Source organism: Rhinoderma darwinii, chromosome 2, assembly GCF_050947455.1.
Source record: "Rhinoderma darwinii isolate aRhiDar2 chromosome 2, aRhiDar2.hap1, whole genome shotgun sequence".
In the NCBI taxonomy this organism is placed as follows: domain Eukaryota; kingdom Metazoa; phylum Chordata; class Amphibia; order Anura; family Rhinodermatidae; genus Rhinoderma; species Rhinoderma darwinii.
The window spans coordinates 300,970,070-300,995,390 of NC_134688.1; the positions used below are offsets into that span (position 1 = coordinate 300,970,070).

Genomic DNA, 25,321 nt, shown 5'->3' on the forward strand with positions numbered 1-25,321 from the left:
AAGCGGGCATAGTCCGTGAGCCGCTCCATGCTCTACGATAGAGATTATACACACAGTGGGTGTCTGGAAGGGGTGTAGCAGTTTGATCAATTAGGGGGAGTTCACACAGCTTTTTGACACGGAAACCGCGTCAAAAAACGGCTGAATATGCCTTCCATGGATTTCAATAGGAGGCAGAGGCGTTTTTTCGCGCGAGCAAAAAGACCGGCTCGCGGGAAAAAGAAGGACCATGCCCTATCTTCAGGCGTTTACGCCTCTGACCTCGCAATTACATCAATATGTGGCAGGGAAAGCATATTTCACAGCGTTTTTTGCACGCGGCGTGATTTTCCTCCTGCAAAAAAACTCTGTGTGAACCCAGCCTTAGGCCTCATGCATACGAATGTAAAAACGCCCGTAATTACGGGCCCATAGAGCTCTATTGCCCACGGGTACCTCCCCGTATGCTTACGGGAAGGTGCCCGTGCCGTTGAAAAATATAGAACATGTCCTATTTCAGGCCGTAATAATGGCACAGGCAGGCCCATAGAAGTCTATGGGGCTCCCGTAATTACAGGTGCCTACGTGCGTGCACCCGTAATTACGGGAGCGTTGCTAGGCGATGTCAGGGGATAGTCACTGTCCAGGGTGCTGAAAGAGTTAAACGATCGGCAGTAACTCTTTCAGCACCCAGGACAGTGACTACCGATCACAATATAGATCAACCAGTAAAAAAAACCAACAAAAAAAAACGTTCATACTTACCCAGAACTCCCTGCTTCTTCCTCCAGTCCGGCCTCCTGGGATGACATTACAGCCCATGTGACCGCTGCAGCCAATCACAGGCTGCAGCGGTCACATGGACTGCCGCGTCATCTCCAGGGAGGTCGGGCTGGATGTCGAAAGTGGGACGCGTCACACCAAGACAACGGCCGGGTAAGTATGAATTTTTTACTTTTACTGCGGAAAGGGCTGCCCCTTCTCTCTATCCTGCACTGATAGAGAGAAGGGTCTGCCGATTAGTGCAGTGCAATTTTGCAGCGAAAACGTGCCCCTAAATACGGGTGGAATACTGGTGACACCGGACCCATATTTACGGGCACGGGTCCGTAAATACTGGTGCAATAAATGTGACCAAGGACCCGTATTTACGGGAGGAAAAAAATACGTTCGAGGCCTAAGGCTATGTTCACACGGAGTATTTTTGGGGAGGAATATCTGCCTCAAAATTCCGTTTGGAACTTTGAGGCAGGTATTCCTCTCCCTGCACGCCGATTTTCGCGGCAATTATCGCGCCGTTTTTCGCCCGCGGCCATTGAGCGCCGCGGGCATAAAACAGCGAGAAATACGCTTTCTCCTGCCTCCCATTGAAGTCAATGGGAGGTCAGAGGCGGAAGCGCCCGAAGATAGGGCATGTCGCTTCTTTTTCCCGCGAGGCAGTTTTACTGCTCGCGGGAAAAAGACGCCGACGCCTCCCATTGAAATCAATGGGAGGCGTTCTCGGGCCGTTTTTGCCGAGTTTTGCGACGCGGTTTCCGCGTCAAAAAACTCGGCAAAATACCCCGTGTGAACATAGCCTTAGACATGGAGTTTGCTAAACCCCACTCACACGTCTACAAATATTTACAGTCTGCATTACACAACGCAGTTTAAGGTCTTATTTCCCATCTTTCTAAACCCTTGGTGTCTAAATATATGGAAACATTTCTGATTCAGACCAGAGTAAAATGTGAAAGGGATATAGAGCCAGTGGGAGGAAATTCTTCAGTTGGCCCCAAAGTTATCCCTTAGTGAGCCAAATTCATTATTTCAGCTGTTTCTCACACAGTGTATATTGGACGCCACTATTCCTCTACAAAATTGGAGTTAGAGACTCTAAGTGTAACCGTTGTAAGATACACCAGGGGGACCGGATACATATGTTATGGCAATGTTCAAAGTTAGAAAGGTGCTGTAGGGATTTCATTCAGCTCATTAACTCAGTATATAAAATAGTTCTTACCCCAATGCCGCTGGTTGGTCAATGGTTGCTATGGTCAGACGTGTTGGGAAGAGGGAGGGGGGGGGGAGGCAGGAGTTGGGGAAACCCATGTGGTGTATGTAAAACTGAAAAATCTATTTAAAAAAAACAAACACTTAACAAAATTAAGCATAAAGCTACCTATCTGAAATCTTACTTTGGGTTTCACACTGCTTAGCAATCTCAACTTCTGCTTCTGTTCTTCAAATTGTCGTCGTTTTCGCTCTTCTTCTAACATTTTTTGCTGCTGTTCAAATCTTTTTCTTAAAAAAGAAAAAAAAAAGCAGAATTAAAAAAAGGGGAAAAATGTAAACTGTACAAAACTTTAGCATCTGTAAGGTCAGCATAGCACAGGGCCAGGTCTGCTAAGCCAAGCACGAGTCTGGTGTATTGTTTCTTCAAAACGAAAACAGAATATGGGCAGCCTTTTTCATAACATTTTTTTTTGCAAACAGTTTTTTATATTTTCTTTTTCTGTTCATGTTTTTAACAAATTACCATGGTGCTGCTGATCAATAATGTAAAATGTACAATTTTAGTTCACAACAATAATATTGCAGTTTCATCCATATTGTAATCTGGTGAAACTCAAAAAAAAGTTAAAAATGTATAAAAATGTAAGAGCCAAATAATATTTTTGGGTGTTAAATCAACATTTATAAAATGGAGAAAGCATATACAGTAGACTGAACGATGGCAACGTCAACGTTTACAACTCCTTCACACGTAAAAAAAACAAAAAACTTCTGCGCTTTAAAAAAAACACAAAAAATGCCACGCGGTTCAAGTTACATTTTTCCATCACATACACGTTCTCAAGGAGCACAGACTGACCAATCAAAGCGATCGCCGGCAGGGGACTGCTGTGATTGGTCCCCTGCCATCTTACAATGCCAATTAACTGTCATAGACAGTTGATGGCACAGTTCTGTCACCTTGTCCTTTGACAGAATGCCAGTTGTTAACCATGATGCACCGGTACATCTCGGTGCCTTAAAGAACTGCAATACAGGTCGTACCGATGCGTCCTGGTGCGGCAAAGGGTTACAAAAACAAAAAAAAAAAACTACAACAACGACGACATAAGAATTGCTGGTCAACTTGCCTCCCACAAAAAAAATAAAAATAATTCATAAATATAAAAAATATATATATATATCTATCGTATGAAGCCCAAAATGTCACCCATAAATACTAAAGCCCGCCCTGCCAAAAAAAAAAAAAAAAAAAAAAAAGTAGGTACGGAGCTCAGAATATATTGTTTTGTATTTTGTAGTGGCTGCTTTAAAGGGCTTGCCATTGCGGGGAAAAGTTGATTCGCCGTGTAATCGATGTGTTGAGACTGATGTTGTGGGGCTCTTGGTCAGGATCCCAGAGGTAAAAAGTGGCTGCCATTCAGATGCCCTCTGTCGGGAAAGCTCCAGTGATAACTTGCCCTTTATAGAACCAGCTACATCACTGGAGAATCTGGACGCCTGTGACGAATGCATTTAGATTGGAATCTATAATGGAATGGGCTATAATGTTATCCGTTTAACAGATACGTCATGAAAAGGGTCAACAGCGTGCATGACATATCCGTTATAGTCTATGGTTACGGATGCCACGGTTACGGAATCCATCACAGCGTATGTTTAACGTATACGTTGGGAGCTTTTCCTGGCATATATGTAAGACGTAGGGCCAAAACGTTATGTGAAGAGCGCCTAAAACGACAAGCATTAAAATACAATACAGGACAGATATACATTTAATGCTATGCTACCAGTGGGGAATGGGGAATAAACGCAGAAATGTATGATAAAACCACTGAAGATGGGGTATTCGGAGGTTTATAAAAATCTTATTCACTGCAGCAGTGGTCAAGAAACACCCAAAAAAAGGGTACCCTTAAAAAGTGTACCTACAATTATAACTGAAAGAAGATATGCGGTTATTTGTAGTGTAATGTTCCAGTTTGCCATTAGATTTATTAGAAAATTGATACACTATTTAGTGTGTTTCAGCAGGACAGACCTCTGTGTTGTACGTTCCTTCAACTCTCCGTAAAGCTCCAGTGGAGGAAAGACGTGCGTTCTTTCACACAGACAAATTGTTGAGAGTTGAAGGACCACATAGCACAGGTCATCATTTTCGAATACATCTAATGGTAAACTGGAACATTACGCTACATCTAGCAGCAAAGCCTTTTCAGGTTATAAATAAATTATAGTGTGATATATATATATATATATATATATATATATCTCTATCCGCCCTGTGTGAACATAGCCATAGTACCCATTCAAATGTTACACATTAACAAACTAATATTATCTTATACGGAGATAGAGATTATTATATATATATATATATATATATATTTCAGCATAAATATGAATAAATAATCAACTTACTGTTGTTCTTCAACAAATTGTTTCTGCATTGCAGGAGTGTAGGCTGGGCCTGGAGGACCCATACCTAAAAATCCAGCCTGCCCTACATATGTCATTGCAGTAGGCTGCATTGGACCCATCTGTAATCCGCCCTAGTAAAAAAAAAATAAAAAAAAAGATCACATTTGTTTTATATAGATGGATAAAACAAACGAAAAACACATTTTTACATTGAGTACATACGTATGACACAAAAAAGTGATAGTAGTATCTTTGAACTTTATTATCTTTTGCAGCTCCACAATATATTTTGTCCAAGGAAATACATTTGGGTTGCGGCTCGACACAATCAGCAAGGATCTGTTATTTACTTTTAAAAGGTTCTTGGCTTTGATGGGGACCAGGCTGGGGCACACAGGGCTACTGGAAAGGGACTTGCCTCCTTGAAACTTTTTTATTATAGACTAACTTCTGCATTTTAAAGTGTACCTAGCTTTTTAGAATAAGCTGTCATATGTGTGTACATGAGGAATAACACAAAGATTATAGTAATGAGGTGTGTAGTGGAGAATCCAGCACTGGGGTGATAGAACACTTCAAGCAACCTGTCTCCTCTCCCTCTTCCCCATCCATCTCCATAGACTTCTATGGGCAGCGTGTCTATGTCTCTCTCCCTCCCCTCTCTAAAGACTTTTATGAGCAGGCAGTGAAGAGACACACCCCACTTCCTATTTTGCTTCACAACAGGCGGTGGACTGCATATTACAGGAAGGGAGACACCTAGTGACAGTAACGTCAAACAGAATTTGCATGGATAAAACTACTAGATTTTAACAGTTAGTAAATTACAAAGTTGATCTATATTTCATGCATACTATTAGATTAGTAGAAGTTATTTGAAAAGTTAGTGTCCATTTAAGACCAAGGGAAAATGCTGTGTGTTTTCCCAAAGAGAGTATCAATACCACTATCATGTATTGGTGGCTGAACAAGGTGGATCTTAGGGGTAAAATACATAAAACCTACATAATTTAAAAATGTTGGCTTCTGCTATACTTAGGCTTTATTAGTATATGAGAATTTTTACGTTTTGGCCGCAAATCCTCTAACTACCCTGACACACAATGTTGTGAAGAGTGAGCTTGTAAAAAGTATTTGATTTCCCGAGGGTACACAATCTTATCTTCGAATGGAAAACATAAAGCCAATTCATACACAAACATTTCCTATCTCGGAGCAGGCCTTCTATCTAGATGTTTGACAATGATTTAAAGGAACAGTGGCACCAAAAATTTTTTTTTATATCAGTTTGATGTTAGTGTTTTATTAAAAACTTTTGTATTTATTTGTGTGTTACTTTTTTTTATTTCTTTACTTTTTCTTCCCTATGGGGGCTGCCATTTTTTTTTCCATTTCTGTATGTGTCGATTAACGACACATACAGACATGGAATACGGCAGCTACAGTCCCATAGTGAATGCGAACAGGGTCCGTTCCATCCACTATGTTGTACACTGTCTGTGTGGGAACGGCGCATGCGCCGCTCCCACACAGTCCAAGTTGAACTGAGCGCCGTCCAGCGCCATTTTCCTGTAGACCGGAAGTCGCGGCTGGACAGTAAGATTACTACTTCCGGTCGCGGCTTCCGGACTTGTGCACTTGGAGCAGCGGCAGCAGACGGAGCGGACGGACCAGAGGGAGCGGCGGCGGCAGGAGCAGGTAAGTGATTTCTATGTATGTTCGTGTTTCAGTGTGTTTACTAGTGTATGTAAACCTACTACACTGTGTGTTAGCTCAAAAAATGGCGACACACAGTGTAGGAGGTTAGACCGTTCAATCCCCTCGTTTCTCCCGGCACTAGCCAGGATAAAGGAGGGGGGATTCTGAGAGTTCACTAGAGCGAGGGATTTTTTTCCAATTTTGCAGCATAAAGCAATGTGGTTGCTTTACCACATGCAATGCTGCAATTTTGGGAATTGCTCCATCTAGTGACCAGTACTGGGAAATATTATAAATTAGAATCTAATTTATAATATTTCCTGACTCGTGAAAAAAAATAAAAAATAAATTAGAACAATGTTTAATCACCTACACACTAATTGTTTAACTAAAAAAAAAAAATACATTTTTTGCTAGCAACACATTCCCTTTAAAGGAGTTGTTGTCTCATGAAGAATTAGGTCCTATTCACATGACAGGGATTCTCAGCCGTGTGATGGCCGTTCAAAAAACGGCCGTCACACGGCCGCATTAGGAACAATATACCCCAAATGGGGCTATTCACACGGCCGATTTTTGGGCAGCCTGGTAAATCGGGCCGTCAAAAAAAATGGAACATGCCTTATTTTGGGCCGTTCTCCCGGCCACATGGCTCCCATAGAAGACTATGGGGCCGTGTAAAACACAGCTGTCACTTGGACGTGATGCGAGTGACGGCCGTGCTTTCTGCAGCTCTCTTCTTCTCCTCACAGTGCGAAATGAATGCGAGGAGTGCGAAAGGAATCCCCGATTACAGCCGCCCCCGACACCGCTGTGGCCGGTGATTCCACTCCAGCCACAGGGGGGGAGGGGGCACTGTGCGGCAGCAGCCACAGGGTGGAGGGGGCACTGTGCGGCAGCAGCCACAGGGTGGAGGGGGCACTGTGCGGCAGCAGCCACAGGGTGGAGGGGGCACTGTGCGGCAGCAGCCACAGGGTGGAGGGGGCACTGTGCGGCAGCAGCCACAGGGTGGAGGGGGCACTGTGCGGCAGCAGCCACAGGGGGGAGGGGGCACTGTGCGGCAGCAGCCACAGGGGGGAGGGGGCACTGTGCGGCAGCAGCCACAGGGGGGAGGGGGCACTGTGCGGCAGCAGCCACAGGGGGGAGGGGCACTGTGCGGCACAAAAATGGCAAATGAAATTCATCAGCCTTTAAAAGCGGACAGGGAAAAAAAAACGGATGCAAACAGGTCAAAATCGTCCGTTAAAAAAGGAAACACTGCCTGGAACGGATGCAATATGGCCGAGAACAACGAACCAAAACGTCAGTTTTTATCGGCCGACACTCGGACCCTGTTGTGTGAATAGAGCCTAAGTCTGCATGCACACATCCGTCAGCCATTGTACGGACGCTAATCACAGATCCGTTGTTTCACGGACCAAATCAATGAAAAGGCTAAGACTGTTCCGTCAAAAACGGACAAGAGTAGGACCTGTCCTATTTTTGACGGAACAGCAGCACCCGGAAGAAATAAACTGAAGTGGGAATGAGGCCTTAGGCCCTATTCACACGACAGGGATTCTTGGCCGTATGAAGGCCGTTCTTTGAACGGCCTTCACACGGCCACAGTAGGAACAATAGACCCGAAATGGAGCTATACACTGCCAATTTTTGGACGGCCCGGTAAAACGGGCCATCAAAAAAATGGAAAATGCCCTATTTTTGGACGCTCTCCCAGCCATGCGGCTTGCATAGAAGTCTATGGGGCCATGTAAAGCACGGCTGTCCCTCGGATGTGATCCGAGTGACAGCCGTGCATTCTGCAGCTTGCTTACTTCTCCTCACAGTGCGAAGTTCATGTGAGGAGGAGGGGGGGGGGGGTGTTTTGTTGCTCCCTGTAGGAGCCGGATCCCTAATTCCCGGCCACAGCTTCGGCCGAAGGAGAAGTCCCTGACTAGAATGTCCATATATGGATAGTGACGTACGGGACTTCTGAAGTAGAGCCCCCGGCGTGGTGGCCGGTGATTCCGCTCCAGGAGAAGTCCCTGAATTTAATGTCCATATATAGACATTGAAGTCAGGGATTTCTCCTGGAGCGGTCCCCTACAGAAGGTAGGGGGGGGGGGGGTTGCTCTCTATGGGGGGTGGCTATGTACAGGGGGGCTGTGTGGCACTACCTACAAGGGTGGCTGTGTGGCACTACCTACAGAGGGCAGGGTGTGGCATTACCTACAGAGGGCAGGGTGTGGCAGAAAACGTACAAATGAAATTCACCATTTTTTTTTTTTAAATAGACAGGGAAAAAAAAAGGATGCAAAATGGGTCAAAATCGACCGTTCAAAAACGGAAACAGAAACTGAATGAATGCAAAACGGCAGAGAAAAACGGACCATAACGGACGTTTTTATTGGCAGACACTCCGACCCTGTCGTGTGAATAGAGCCTTAGGGAATATGGTCGAACGTCATAGAAGGTGTCTCGAGCAGATTCTCTCTCGCTATAAGGCCTCACGCACACTTCAGTTATTTTCTTCAGGGTGCTATCCGTTTTTATAACAGATAGCACCCTGACACATCCATTTCAATGGGGCCATGCACACTCCCGTTGTTTAGACGGTTCTGTTCATCCGCTCTGTCAAAAATAGTGCATGTCCTACTTTTGTCAGTCGTTCAGTGACCGTGGGGCTTCCGCGTGCCATCAGTTTTTCACGGAACCATTGCTAAGCAACGGCAGGGCGTGTCAAAGTTCCCTGCATTCAACACACAAGATGGATTTTAACAGACCGTTTAAAACAGAAGACAAAAAATGGAAGCACAACATCCGTTTAAAAAGTAACAACGGAACGGACGCGGAGGGAAAACGGAAACCACACTCATGTCACAACGGACACAAGGATTCGTTTTAAACGGACGTGAAAATAGTGACGGATGTGTGCATGAGGCCTTAGCCAAAAGTATAGGAGGCTGCCACTCTGGTGGACCCGGTTCGTCCAGGCATTACCTGGACAGCCATTCATTTGAATGGAAGCCACTTAAGGGTATGTTCACACGCAGTGTTTACAGGCGTAATTCGGGCGTTTTACGACTCAAATTACGCCTGAAAAAATGCCTCCAAACATCTGCCCATTGCTTGTAATGGGATTTACGATGTTCTGTTCCCACGGGCCTTTATTTTACGCGTCGCTGTCAAAATACGGCGTGTAAAATGACGGCTCGTCAAAAGTAGTGCAGGACACTTCTTGGGACATTTTTGGAGGCGTTTTTCATGGACTATTGAAAAACAGCTCCAAAAACGGCCGTAAAAAACGTGAGTTGCTACAAAAACGTCTGAAAATCAGGAGCGGTTTTCGCCTGAAAACAGCTCCGTATTTTCAGAAGTTTTTGGTCACTACGTGTGAACATACCGTAATGCTACAACAAGGTCGCTGCAGGAGAAAATGGCTGGTCATACAAGTGTTACTTAGACGATAACAGATGAAGCGTTAATGAAATCGCCGCCTTCAAGAGACAAACCCTTTAACCCTTTCGCTGCCCAAATAATTTTCACACTTTTGACGTACACAAATAAAACCTGGATGACAAAATAAAAAACATAATTCCCTCATGGCCATATATTTTCTGAAAATAGACCCCTGGAACATTGTTAGAATGCCACCTAAAACGTAACAATCATGGGCGCCTTCATGCAATTTTGCGTCAAACCAGGTTTCTTTAAAAAAACAAAATGCAGATAAATACATGTTTGTGGTTACAAGTCTGAGCCAAGCAGAGGGCGAGACGTACAATATCTAACAGTAAAAGTTCAGGATGTGCAGAGCTCATACTTGCCACTTGTTCCTAGGTTTACATGAACATATCTGCACACAATCACCGTAACTAAAGAGGTAAAAAATCTCTGAGACTCAGATACTTGTAAACATCTGTCGCAGAGTCGACAAATGGTCTGATTAAGAGCAGAGGATTACATATAAAAAATAAAAATAAAAAAACACAAAAAAAGAAGAAGATCCCCTAAATGTGACAGACAGCATTTATCCTTTCTTATTTGAGGTGTGATAACATCAAGAAAAGTTTCTGTATCACCCCCTGGGGATCACTGAAAGTTTGTACAGGGGAAGAGATGACATCAGGAAGGTGTTACTGTCAATTGCAGCTTCCCCCTCCTGCCGCTCCCTTAGGCCTTATTCACACAAGCGTATTTCACGTCCGTGTTAAAACAACGGACGTCACACGGACCTATGCAATTCAATGGAGCCATTCATTGTCTTTTTCACGCAGCGTGTGTCCGCTGCATGTCCTATTCTTGTGTGTTTTTTGTGCATTACGCACCCATTGAAGTCAAGGTGTGCGTGAAAATCAGGGACAGCACATCCGTGCGCTGTCCGTGATTCATCCAACAGTTGCTAAAGAAATGAGAAAAATAAAAACACATTGTTTTTTTTGCTGACGTAAAAAACGCGCAAGATACGGATAACATACGCGCGGAAAAACGCTGACGCGCACCGAACACGGATGTCACATGAAACTGCAACGCAGGTAAAACGCTTTGTTTTTTACACGCGCAACACTGACACGTTCGTGTGAATAAGGCCTAAGGCTTCATTGACACGAGCGTATGAGATTCACGCGCGTGAATCTAGTCCGTGTGTTGCGTTATGCGTCAGCGTTCTTTGCAGGTGACATGCGTTATTCGCGCACTCGCAAAGCACATCTTTTTTTTTTTTCTTATTTTCAATTGAATTGCTAAGCAAATCCCGCACCGCACACGGATGTTTTCACACACCCAATGACTTCAATGGGTGCGTAGGTGCGCGAAAACGCACCAATATAGAACACGCAGTGAGTTTCACGCAGCGGACTCTTGCTGAGTGAAAAACCCACGCATGTGTGAACAGCCCAATTGAAATCAATGGGTCCGTGTGCTGCGCGTTATTTCCATGCGCAGCACACGGACGGTATTCACGTTAGTGTGAATGGGCCCTTACAGTGACACAGCAGGAAGTTAAACTTTTTATGCTGCAAACAAGGGCAGCATCCCAAATATTTTGCTTAGATTATTGAGCCTGGTATCATTTGAAAGATAAAGATTTTATGCATTAAAAGGCAATGCACACCTTTTACATGGGAAAAACTATTTTTGCACATGATAGCTGTTACCTGGATTTGTCTCGGGCTGCAATCTCTATTCCTTCATTCATTTTCAGACCCCGACAAGCAGTTTGCAACCTGCTCGTGGAGTCACAGTTCTCGTGTACATGTCCCTCCCCAGTAATAGATGCTGGACGTGAGATCTGAGATTCCAGTCTGCTGCTGCCTTCACTACCTCTCATGTATAAGCCTCATTTCTGTACAGCTTCCTACTTCCACAGCCCATGAGGGATCGCTTCTCCCTTTTCGCGACAGACACGTATGCTGACTGAGGACTGTGCGATTCTCCCCCCCCCCTCCTCCTGTACTGTCCACGGGTGCTCTCCTTTCTCTCTACACGGATAGCCTGTGCGATCATCGCTCGCTCCCTCCCTCTGTTCTCTCTCACCTTTCTTCACTCTGATACTGACAGCCGATGTGATCTGCCCTCCCTGAAGACTTTCCTCCAAGCATTTAAATAATTACATACGTCCCTGGCAGTGAAAGGGTTAAGTAAGAATCACAGCTTATACAAAAAGGCTTATTTTTTTTTATTAACAATTTGTTGTTAAAGCTCAGCAATTAATTGTTATATTGCATGTATAACAAAAGCACATGAATACAGATGTATAAATTAGGGAAAACAAATTTACCTGCATAGCCATGGTTGCTTGGGAAATCTGAGGGTTGTATCCAACGGTCATCATATTTTGAACATTTGGTTGCATTACCATAGGAAAACGTGCAGATTGATGTTGCATTGGCATCAAACCTACAGCAATGCAAAAGTATTTAACATCAAAATCATACAGGGCGAGAGCAAAATATTAATAGGGTTATTCTCAACTGAGACATTTATGATAGAACCGCACGTATAATCGAAAATGGAATCCCCCGACACCCCCCCCCCCATCTTGCCTGGTGAGGTGACCGCTGCATCCAGGGGTGAAACTAATGGCGGTCGCCTCTGTCCATTCATTTTTTGCCTGGATGTGTTGGCCCCCATTCTAGAGACAAGTGCGGGTCCCAGATCTGGAACCCGCATCTATCAGACATTATATATTCCATAAACGCTGGAGTTGGGAATAACCCTTTAAAAAACATGTTAACTTTTAAATAAATGTCTACATTTTTACATTTTCCCCTGACTTAAACTCATGGACATCTTTTGCATGGTTTAAAATCTATTTTTAGACACTCATTTATTAACTATATACATTTGAATCAATGACTAATGTAAATATGTCGGTTTAGTTGTTTAACTTCTTTCCCATCATCTGCTGGATATAAGGTGGAGGGGCACCGAGCGGGCTCACGGGCAGAGCCTGCTTCATAGAACGAGCGTGACGGCTGTATGTAACGAGAGGGATCCCACTTCTTTAACCCCTTAGGGTTCCGCTGTCAAAAGCAACCGCAGAAACTAAGCCAACAGAAACGCGATCGTGGTGTGCCGATAGGCATGGCAGTCAGAGGGCCTAATGAAGGCCCCCAGGTCTGCCATCTTTGTGCCTAGGAGACATTGTGCCATGACTAAGAACAGGTGATCTGTTGGAAACGCATAGGCTTACTGCAGAGGCAACTTCCCTTATTCCTAGTGGATTTTAGTCTGAAATAAAGCTGGAATACTACTTCCTTTTAACGAAACAGCGCTGGGACAAATTCTTCCGTTTCTGCGGCATAGGAGACTGTCAGTATCATTATATTTATCAGTACTGCAGTATATGATGCAAGCGATCCAACGATTGCTGGTCTAAGTCCCCTAGGGAGACTAATAAAAAAAAGTTAAGCTATGTAAACCTTGGCACATATTTTTTTTTTTTTTTATAAAACATATTATGGGTTTTTAAACAACTTTTTAATAGCTTTTCACTAAAAATGTTTTTACTTTTTGAGATACAGTCCTGGATACATAGAAGCTGTATCTGCATCCGTCAAGTCAGCGGGACTGACTGCTTCGGTGAAAGTGGTTCCTGCGCGCGATCCACCTATTCTCGATCACATCTAAGTTCATGAACTTAGATGTGATCTATAACACCCGCGGAAAATCTGCAACAAATCAGCTACACGTGGAGGGGGCTTTTGGCCGGGCCCACATGGGACAGAAATACTGCAGCTGTTCTGTGTAGAAAATCCGCAGCGGATTGCAGTACCAGCCAAGGGGATCATATCTGAACAAATCTCATCCACATGCTACTGAACACTTTGTGTATAGAAACTGGACAAGGCTGCAGGTTTTTAAAATCCTCATCATGCTCATTCTGTTCTGGATGTTCACAACAGATTTCATCTTTTAATGTTGAAGAGGTGAAATCGGCTGCATTTCCATTCCATATAAATCCAGCCTTACAGGGAACAAGATACATTATCCGCGGTGTGCTGTATTCCCCAAAATATGTCTGTGTCCTTAGATTTGGATCTCAAGACCAAAACTAATCATTTCTACCATATCCAAAACTGCTATCTTGTACTTTCTCAGAAACTTTTCTATTTTGTAGTGGGCACTTGTTTTTGGAAAAACTGAAGTAGTAAGTAGTTATCTATACTTTAAAAAATAAAATAAAAATAAAAGCCTTGCTATTAGCCTTGATCAAAAATACCCTCCTGTTTCGTCTACACAGACCTTCGTGTCTCCATGGGAACAGACGACAAACAAACACACCTGCAGTCGTGTACTCCACTCCCTCTTATAGCTTACGTACAGACAGCGGAATAGAGGGCAGAGGGAAAGGAACATACGACTACAGGATAATACTCAAAATGGTTGCAAAAGGGCACATCGTTTTTAAGAATGGGCACCACGGTGCATGTATGGTAAAGTTCTAATTCAATATTATCCTCAGTAACTTAAACAGGTGAGACAAAGTCCTGGATGACCGAGATGCAAGTGTAACTTTACAAGATATGTTCAGGACAATGCTTCTTACCATGTCCTTTTTAATAACCACTATTGATTTGACTGTGATGAGGTTATGTATTACACATTATGTACAAACCTTGAGACGATACAATTCCAGTAGCCAACGGAAACACAAAGCTGTAAAAAAAAAAAAAAAAAGGTATCAATGATAAACAGTAAGGCATGGGCTTGAAGCATTTTCTGACATGAAGAACTTAAACAGGATGTGTTTCAGGTAAATGTCCGGACCTTGTAGCGTAGGCTTATTCATTGTATAATTAAATAAATAGTTAAAAATGTATTCCAGTGGATATCATTCATCAACTATCCACTTGGTGAGAAATGTTAGGCCCGACACATCTGCGTTGTAAGCTCCGTTAGGGGCCTCCGTCGCAGACCTGGTCGAAAATACCAAAAAACAATAGCTTAGAGTGCTGCACTATAAGTCAATGAGTTCCCTCAGGCACGATGGTGTCAGTCGTACAACGGAATCGGCACTTTCGTTGTTCCGCTCCTCTAATTGAGCAGAACAACGGTAAGACAGATGCAGATGTAAACGAGGCCTTAGATTTATGGGAATCCAAATGATTCCACCTGCGCCCTCCCCTAACTGTGGTGAAGAGGAGTTTGTATGGAGTGGCAGTCAAGCATTTGCACTGGCAAACCATACAATGCTATGAAAATTACGAAAACAGCCGATAGGTAATAAAATGCCGCCTTTGAGCATCTTTCTAATTTACCTATTCACTATTTGCAAGATATTTGTTTGGAGATAAATAATAATGCTCCCAGTGACTGACAGGAAATACGGATAATGCCCATCTGACTGGCACAACTTGTTGAGTGTATGGAAGTCACCTACTAATTTTTCTACCAATTTGGCTACAGTTTTCCACTTTGCATTGCAAGATTCCACCACAGATGGGGCAGTTTTCACAGCATGCCTACACTCCACTACAGAATATTTTTTTTTAACTCCATTTACTTGCACTACACTCTACTTAATTTTAAGTATTTAATGTGGATTCTGCCACGAAGATGCACTCTGAATAGCCAGCTTCTTTAGCAATGTCCTTTTGTGGCTTATCCTCCTTGTGGAGCGTGTCAATGACGATCTGCTGGACAACTGTGAAGTCAGCAGTCTTCCCCATAATTGTGTAGCCCACTGAACCAGACTGTTGTACCATTTAAAGGCTTAGGAAACCTTTGCAGGCGTTTTGTGTTGATTCGCTGATTAGAGTGTGACACCATGAGTCTACAATCTTCAACTTTTACCCAATACTCTAATTTTCTGAGAGACTAAATGTTGGGTTTTCATGAAGGGATTATTCAGACGAATGTATAATACGTCCGTGCAACGCGCGTGATTCTAACGCGCGTCGCATGGACCTATGTTAATCAATGGGGCCGTTCAGACTGTCCGTGATTTTCACGCAGCGTATGTCCGCTGCGTAAAACTCACGACATGTCCTATATTCAATGGGGGCATGAAAACCGCGCGTTGCACGGAAGTGCGTCCGTGTGCCGCGCGCTACAGTAGTCAAAACTATGAATGAAAAACAGAAAAGCACCACGTGCTTTTCTGTTTACAAACATAAAAACAGTGTCATAATGATGGCGGCTGCGCGAAAATCACGCAGCCACGCATCATATGCTGCGGACACACAGAGCTTTTATGGACCATTTGCGCGTGCAAAACGCAGCTTTTTTGCGCGCGCAAAACGCACACGCTCGTGTGAATCCGGCCTAACTGTTAGCCATAATCATCAACATTAAAAGAAAAACCGCTGGGAATAGATCAGTGTGTGTAATGAATCTATAGAATATGAGTTTCACTTTTTGAATTGAATTATTGAAATAAATTAACTTTTTGATTATATCCTAATTCATTGAGAAGGACTAGTATATGAGAGATATAGATAGGAGAGAGATAGATGCATATCAGAGCAGTAACTGGCACCCACTCGTGAGCGATATATACGTTAGTGTAAGGAGTTAAACACCAATAATGGAGTTGTCAGAAATTATTTCTAATTGACAACTTGAAGTAGCAAAAATATGACAAAAGATACACAATGCGGAGTTAAAACATAAATTATACATTAAATGGTTGTTTAAAAATTAGGACAACACTACAAAGCCAAAAATACCCGTCACACATCTCCTGTTCCCAATAACAGTGGAAAGGAGCTCATCTGCACAATACATAATTAAACACAAGGAAACTTCAACTGCCAACACACTTCGTCTATGGTTACTACCAACCTTTGCAAGAAGAAATATCTCAAAATTTACAGCCTCATCAGAATTATATTGTAGGGGTTGTCTCATGAAGAAAACCCCTGTCCGTACGCGGTCTCAGAGCGCGGAATAGACATTATAGAAGAGTCACCACATACTAAATTTTCCTAGCAGCTGATCACCACTGGGTCTGCATTCCGATAACACAACCTTGCGATGTCTTTCTTAGAGGCGCTATGGGTAGAACCAACAAAACCCTATGTGCACGGTCTAGAAAAGACTAAATACACTTGTCAATGGGATTGAACGGACAGTCAGTGGTTGTATTTGCACTCCAATGTCTTCCCAGCATGATTCCGATCACATATACAAAGTTTAAAAAGAGAAGGTGCTCGATAATTCTTACAGGTGACTCTATACACAATCCTAAGGGTATGTTCACACGGCTTATTTTCAGCCATTTTTCGGGTCGTAAACACCGAAAAAAAACGGCTGAAAAAAACCAAAAAACGACTTAACCTGAACGCTAAGCATCTGCCCATTGAGTTCAATGGGAAAAACGGTGTTTCGTTCCGACGGGGCTTTTTTTACGCGGCAGTTTGAAAAAACGTCATGTAAAAATACGCCCAGTAAAAAGAAGTGCATGTCACTTCTTGTGACGTTTTTCATTGTCTCAATAGAAAAGCAGCTGCAAAAACGTCAGTAAAAAAACGCATCAAAAAACGTTTGATGCTTTAAAAACATCTGAAAATCAGGGGCTGTTTTTCCTTGAAAACAGCTCCGTATTTTACGATAGTTTTTAGTTTACAGTGTGAACATACCCTTAAAGAGGCTCTGTCCCCACATTATAAGTGCCCTATCTCCTACATAATGTGATTGGCGATGTCATTTAGATAACAGCAGTGAATTTTATTTAGAAAAACTATACATTTTGACCAAGTTATGACCTATTTTAGATTTATGCTAATGACTTTCTTAATGCCAAAATGGGCGTGTTTTTACTTTAGACCAAGTGGGCGTTGTACAGAGGAGTGTATGACGCTGACCAATCAGTGACCAATCAGCGTCATGCACTTCTCTCCATTCATGTACTCAGCACTTAGTGATCTTGCGAGATCACAATGTGCTGTCACTTGTGTCTTGACTAGGGATGTCACAATACCAGAATTTGGACTTCGATATCGATACTTCGTTTAGTATTGCGATTTCAATACCAATTCGATACTTTGCCAACAGTAATAAAAAAATAAAAAAAAGTTCTTCCATTTTCTGATGTGAGGCGCGAGGTGTGATGATGAATTTAACCTCCAGGTGCCTCACATTTATAGTAATTAACCCCATCGTGTTTCTCAGTCATAATGGGTTAATGTGTGAGGTAAATAATGGGGTTAATTACTATTAATGTGAGGCACAATGGTGCCCCACAATAAGTGATAGAAAGCAGTTTTTATTATATTTTTTACAGCGTACACATCATAAATGATGCAAAAAAAATTGTTGTGCAGGTTATTACGGCCGTGCCAATACTGAATGTGTTTATTTTATGTATTGAGACTTATTTTAATGTTTATTGTAATAAAGGTGTATGTGTATTTTTTTTTTTTTGTTTAACATTACTTTGTTTTTACTTTATTTTTTAAACTTTAATGTACTGGCATATATCTATATTACAGTACATTAGTCTGTGTACTGATAGTACACAGGCAGTTGTTAGGACATACCGAAGTATGCCCTAACAACAGGAAATATGGTAAGACAGCCCTGGGGTCCTTCAATGGACCCTGGATTGTCTGCCCATATATGGTATGTCCCTCAATTGCGTCACAGGAATTCCCTGTGACACGATCCAAGGGGCATCCCCCCCCTTCTCATTTTCCCCTGAATGCTACAGTCCGCTGTGATCGCAGCATTCGCAAGAATAAGGGTATGTTCACACGAGGGCATTACGTCCGTAATCGACGGACGTATTTCGGCCGCAAATACCGGACCGAACACCGTGCAGGGAGCCGGGCTCCTAGCATCATAGTTATGTACAACGCTAGGAGTCCCTGCCTCGCTGCCGGACAACTGTCTCGTACTGAAAACAGGATTACAGTACGGGACAGTTGTCCGGCAGCGAGGCAGGGACTCCTAGCGTCGTACATAACTATGATGCTAGGAGCCCAGCTCCCTGCACTGTGTTCGGTCCGGGACTGGCGGCCGAAATACGTCCGTCAATTACGGACGTAATGCCCTCGTGTGAACATACCCAAACGGCGGAGATGAGAGATTTCTCTGAACTCCGCCAGCGGGGCTGCGGCTGTGTAATGCAGCCATTGCCCCGCAGCTGACAGGAAGTGCGAGGTCAGCCGCAGCCCCGCTCTCATACATTAATGTGTTACAATACTGAGCTGTGCGGCCGCACAGCTAAGTATCGAAATACATGAAATAACGGTATCGAACCATTTGGGGATGCAGAGTATCGAAACAGTATTGAAGTTTCAATGCGTCGTGTATCCCTAGTCTTGACAGTGAATAGACATCACTTCCAGCCAGGAAGTGTCTATTCACAATCCCGACACTTCGGTAACGTTTGTGTGTCACTTAGGCTGGGTTCACACGACCTACTTTCAGACGTAAACGAGGCGTATTATGCCTCGTTTTACGTCTGAAAATAGGGCTACAATACGTCGGCAAACATCTGCCCATTCATTTGAATGGGTTTGCTGACTTACTGTGCCGACGACCTGTCATTTACACGTCGTCGTTTGACAGCTGTCAAACGACGACGCATAAAATGACTGCCTCGGCAAAGAAGTGCAGGACACTTCTTTGCAACGTAATTTAAAGAGGCTCTGTCACCAGATTTTGCAGCCCCTATCTGCTATTGCAGCAGATCGGCGCTGCAATGTAGATTACAGTAACGTTTTTATTTTTAAAAAACGAGCATTTTTGGCCAAGTTATGACCATTTTCGTATTTATGCAAATGAGGCTTGCAAAAGTACAACTGGGCGTGTTGAAAAGTAAAAGTACAACTGGGCGTGTATTATGTGCGTACATCGGGGCGTGTTTACTACTTTTACTAGCTGGGCTTTCTGATGAGAAGTATCATCCACTTCTCTTCAGAACGCCCAGCTTCTGGCAGTGCAGATCTGTGACGTCACTCACAGGTCCTGCATCGTGTCGGCACCAGAGGCTACAGATGATTCTGCAGCAGCATCGGCGTTTGCAGGTAAGTCCATGTAGCTACTTACCTGCAAATGCTGATGCTGCTGCAGAATCATCTGTAGCCTCTGGTGCCGACACGATGCAGGACCTGTGAGTGACGTCACAGATCTGCACTGCCAGAAGCTGGGCGTTCTGAAGAGAAGTGGATGATACTTCTCATCAGAAAGCCCAGCTAGTAAAAGTAGTAAACACGCCCCGATGTACGCACATAATACACGCCCAGTTGTACTTTTACTTTTCAACACGCCCAGTTGTACTTTTGCAAGCCTCATTTGCATAAATACGAAAATGGTCATAACTTGGCCAAAAATGCTCGTTTTTTAAAACTAAAAACGTTACTGTAATCTACATTGCAGCGCCTATCTGCTGCAATAGCAGATAGGGGTTGCAAAATCTGGTGACAGAGCCTCTTTAAGCCGTTCTTCATTGAAGTCAAAGAAGAGCAGCTCAAGATTTACGAGCCTCAAAGACGCCTCGCATAATGCGAGGAGGAGCTTTTACGTCTTAAACGACGCAGCTGTTTTCTCCTGAAAACAGTCTGTCTTTTCAGACGTAAAAGCCACTTCTCGTGTGCACATACCCTTACTCAAACAGCACATCGAGATCACGATGTGCTGTCATTTACAGCGTGATCTGGCGAGGTCACGCTTGCTGTCATTAAGTCCCACACAAACGTTACCGAAGTGTCGGGATTGTGAATAGACATCACATCATGGCTGGAGGTGTTATCTACATTACAGCGCCGATCACATTATGTAAGAGATACGGCACTTAGGCCTGATTTACAAGAGCATGTGCATTTTGCGCACGCAAAAAACGTGGCGTTTTGCGTGCGAAAAAGGCACTTAACAGCTGCGTGTGTCATCAGTGTATGATGCGCGACTGCGAGATTTTCTCGCAGCCGCCATCATTTTGACACTCCGTTTGGATGTTTGTAAACAGAAAAGAACGTGGTGCTTTTCTGTTTACATTCAGAGTTTGACAGCTGTTGCGCAAACCACGCAGTTCGCATGGAAGTGCTTCCGTGCGACCTGCGTGGTTTTCACGCACCCATTGACTTCAATGGGTGCGTGATGCGCGAAAAACGCTGAAATATAGAACGTCGTGAGTTTTACGCAGCGCACTCACTCTGCGCAAAACCCACGGACTGTCTGCACTGCCCCATAGAGTAATATAGGTACGTACGACACGCGCAAAAAGCACGCGCGTATATTACGCTCGTGTAAATGATGCCTTATAATGTGGTGACAGGGCCTCTTTAAAGGGGCATTTCCAACTCAGACATTTGTACCACAGACAGATTATTACAGACATAAATGTCTGGTACATATAGGTCCCCACACCTATATCCAGGGGTCGGGTGTACTCCGTTTTGGAGATAGGTGTGGGTCCCTGAGCTCGTACCCGCATCTATCATACATTTTTTGGAGTGTCCTATGAATACGCCATAAATCATGCAGATTTGCTTGCGGATTTCCATATTTGCAGAAAAAAAAAAAAGTATACTCACAAAAAAAAAAAGAAAAAAAGAACTTCACCACATATGCCATAAATGTGGGCCCAAGTTCTGGAACCTGTACCTTTGAAGAAAACAGAGGTCACCGCATTAAGTAAGGCCAGGTTCCCACGGGACGGATACACCGTGTAAAAACTGCGCAGCATATCTGACCTGAAACCCGCAGTACATTGTGGTGCAGTTTTTCTGCTGGAATTTCCACGGAAAGCAGCGTAGAAAAGAGCCCCCCAAAAAAAGTAGATACTTTCCCCAACCTTTGTCCTGCTGGCGGGTCCCTCCTTTTCCGTCCGGTCTAGACTCCGTGGATGACGCTGCAGCCCATGTGATTGCTGCAGCCTGTGATTGACTGCAGCGGTCCCACGGGATGAAACGTGATCCAAGGAGGCCGGACTGGAAGAAGAAGCAGGGAGTTCTGGGTAAGTATGACCCCCCCCCCAGTTGTGATTTTTGAAGCAGAATTCGCAGGAATTCCGCCGCTAAAGTCACAACACTTGGCTATCTGCTGAGTGTCTTGCATCCCCATTAAAGTCAATGGGGAAAATAGGCAAAAGAAAGGCAACAAAAACGCAGTATAAAAGGGACATGCAAAGGATTTCAATTCTGTACCGCAGGTCATTTTTATTAACATTTTCGCAGCGTTTTTTTTTTTTTTGTTTTTTTTTTGCAGCGTAGGCAGGAGATTTTCAAAATCTCATCCACTTTGCTGCTACTGTAAATGCTACAGAATTTTCACACAGAATTCCGTTGTGGAAATTCCACAGCGTTTATGCTACGTGGGAACCCGGCTTAAGGGTTTGTTCCCACAGTGTAGATTTACTGCAGATTTTGCATGTATTTTTTAAACAAAGCCAGAATGGATGCTGAAGAGCAGACATATAAGGGTAAGTTCACACAGGACGGATACACTGCGTAAAGATACACAGCGTAGGTGTCCTGTTGCCGGCAGGGAATTTCTGACGGGGAAAATAAACGCACCAAATTGTGGTGCAGTTTTTCATCTGGAATTTCCACTGCGAAAATCCTGCAATGAAGAAAAGAAAAAACAGCCAGACTTACCATGGCACCACATCCCTCCGACATCCTGACGTTCTGAAGACCTGGGATGACGTTTCATCCCATGTGACCGCTGCATCGGTCACATGGGATGAATCGTTATGAAAAGAGGCCGACCTGGTCAAAGAAACAGAATTCTGGGAACGTATGCGATTTTTGCGGCAGGATCGCTGCTTTTCCTACGCAAAAAAAGTCACAACATCTGCTATTTGTGTGCGGGTTTTACCTCCCATTGAATTTAATGGGGAAAACCTGTAACAAAAAATAAAATACAATTGACAGGCTGTGAATTAACCCCTTAAGGACGCAGCCTAGTTTTGGCCTTAAGGCTCAGAGCCCATTTTTCAAATCTGACATATTTCACTTTATGTGGTAATAACGTTGGAATGCTTAAACCTACCCAAGCGATTCTGAGATTGTTTTCTCGTGACACATTGGGCTTCATGTTCGTGGTAAAATTTGGTCGATATATTCAGTGTTTATTGGTGAAAAATTGCAAAATGTAGAGAAAATTTTGAAAAAATTGCATTTTTCTGAATTTAAATGCATCTGCTTGTAAAACAGACGGTTATACCACCCAAAATAGTTACTAGTTCACATTTCCCATATGTCTACTTTAGATTGGCATCGTTTTTTGAACATTTTTTTATTTTTCTTGGACGTTACAAGGCTTAGAACATAAACAGCAATTTCTCATATTTTTAAGAAAATTTCAAAAGTCTTTTTTTTAAGGTACCTCTTGAGTTCTGAAGTGGCTTTGTGGGGCCTATGTATTAGAAACCCTGATAAAACACCCCATTTTAAAAACTAGACCCCTCAAAGTATTCAAAACAGCAGTTAGAAAGTTTTTTAACCCTTCAGGCATTTCACAGGAATTAAAGCAAAGTGGAGGTGAAATTTGCAAATTTCATTTTTCTTGCTGAATTTCAATTTTATTCATTTTTTTTTCTGTAACACAGAAGGTTTTACCAGAGAAACACTACTAAATATGTATTCTCCAGATTCTGCAGTTTTTAGAAATGTCCCACATGTGGCCCTACTGCGCTCGTGGACTAAAACACAAGCCCTAGAAGCAAAGAAGCACCTAGTGCATTTTGAGGCCCCTTTTTTATTAGAATATATTTTAGGCAGCATGCCAGGTTTGAAGAGGTGTTGAGGTGTCAAAACAGTAGGAATCCCCCAATAGTGACCCCATTTTGGAAACTACACCCCTCAAGGAATTCATTTAGGGTTGTTGTTACCATTTTGACCGCACAGTTTTTTCACAGCACGTATTTGAATTGGGCTCTGAAATGAAAAAAATGTCATTTTTTCCAATAAAATGTCATTTGTGATCAAAATTTCTTATTTTCACAAGGAACAAAATACCCCATTTTGTTGCCCAATTTGTCCTTAGTGTGGCAATACCCCATTTGTGGTGATAAACTGCCGTTTGGGCCCATGGGAGGGCTCAGAAGGAAAGGAGCGCTATATGTTTGTTGGAGTCCAGATTTTGTTGGATTGGTTTTCGGGTGCCATGTCTCATTTGCAGAGCCTCAGAGGTATCAAAGCAATGGAAACCCACCAAAAGTGACCCCATTTTGGATACTACACCCCTCAAGGAATTCATTTATGGTTGTTGTTAGCATTTTGACCACACAGTTTTTTCACAGCACCTATTTCAATTGGGCTGTGACATTAAAAAAATGAAATTTTTTCCAATAAGATGTAATTTTTTACCAAAATTTCTTATTTTCACAGGGAACAAAATACTCAATTTTGTTGCCCAATTTCTCCTGAGTGCATCAATACCCCATTTGTGGCAATAAACTGCCGTTTGGGCCCATGGGAGGCCTCAGAAGGGAAGGAGCGCTGTGTGTTCTTTGGAGTACAGATTTTGCTGGTTTGGTTTTCGGGTGCCATGTCGCATTTGCAGAGCCCCAGAGGTATCAAAGCAATGGAAACCCACCAGAAGTGACCCCATTTTGGAAACTACACCCCTCAAGGAATTCATTTATGGGTAATGTGACCATTTAGACTCCATAGTTTCTTCACAGAACTAATTTGAATTGGGCTGGGAATTAAAAAAAAATATATTTTTTCCAATAATATGTCATTTTAGCTCAAAAATTCTTATTTTCACAAGAAATAAAATACTCCATTCTGTTGCCCAATTTGTCCTGAGTGCGGCAATACCCCATTTGTGGTGATAAACTGCCGTTTGGGCCCATGGGAGGGCTCAGAAGGAAAGGAGCGCTGTGTGTTCTTTGGAGTCCAGATTTTGCTGGATTGGTTTTCGGGTGCCATGTCGCATTTGCAGAGCCCCAGAGGTATCAAAGCAATAGAAACCAACCACAAATGACCCCATTTTGGAAACTACACCCCTCAAGGACTTCATTTATGGGTGTTGTGACCATTTTGACCCCATAGTTTTTTCACAGAACTTATTTGAATTGGGCTGGGAATGAAAACAAAATTATTTTTTTCAAATAATATGTCGTTTTGGCTGAAAATTTCTTATTTTCACAAGAAACAAAATACCCCATTCTGTTGCGCAATTTGTTCTGAGGGCCGCAATACCCCATTTGTTGTGATAAACTGCCATTTGGGCCCATGGGAGGGCTCAGAAGGAAAGGACCACCATTTGGCCTACTGGGGATTTTCTAGTGCGAAGTCATGTATGCAGAAGCCCCTGAGGTACCAGAACAGTTGAAACCCCCAAGAAGTGACCCCGTTTTAAAAACTACACCCTTAAGGCATTCATCTACATGTGTAGTGAGCATTTTGACCGGAGACCTACACCCCATAAACTGTAATGTGGGTTCTCCCGGGTATGGCAATACCCTACATGTGGCTGTTATCAGCTGCCTGGACACACAGCAGGGATCAGAGGGGAAAGACGAGGGGGGATAAGCTGTGTGGAGTGCATCAGGGTAAGTAAAATTGGGGTAAATTATAAACCAAGGGATGTATGATAAATTTTAAAACACTTTCATACAGAGCTCTGGTTATTCGGGACACGTGTCACATTGATATATTGTGTCATCCCTTATCCCCCTCTTATAGCAGACTTTGCACCTCTTTTGACTTTTTCCCTTCTTGCCAGTTTGGGGAACTTCTCCTGGAAAGTGTTGCCCTGGTACGATGCGTGTGGGCTCGCTTCCAGAAGTACTGGGTGCCCCCCCCTTCTTGGTCCCTAAAGATTAGGTTCTTGATAATCACCTCTTGAA

General features: G+C 43.3%; 1 protein-coding gene across 5 annotated transcripts in view; it reads right to left on the bottom strand.

The window, feature by feature from the left end:
- SYNRG (synergin gamma) overlaps window positions 1–25,321 on the bottom strand; it is a 104,266-nt gene that overhangs the window by 74,321 nt on the left and 4,624 nt on the right. For 4 of the 5 annotated variants that reach the window (XM_075853505.1, XM_075853508.1, XM_075853506.1 and 1 more), the window contains exons 2-5: window positions 14,192–14,232; window positions 11,852–11,970; window positions 4,396–4,526; window positions 2,157–2,262 (exon numbers count right to left, since the gene is read on the bottom strand). In XM_075853505.1, the coding sequence (XP_075709620.1) occupies window positions 2,157–2,262; window positions 4,396–4,526; window positions 11,852–11,970; window positions 14,192–14,232 (397 nt within the window). The remainder of the gene's footprint in view (window positions 1–2,156; window positions 2,263–4,395; window positions 4,527–11,851; window positions 11,971–14,191; window positions 14,233–25,321) is intronic. The other variant, XM_075853507.1, reaches the window with a different exon arrangement.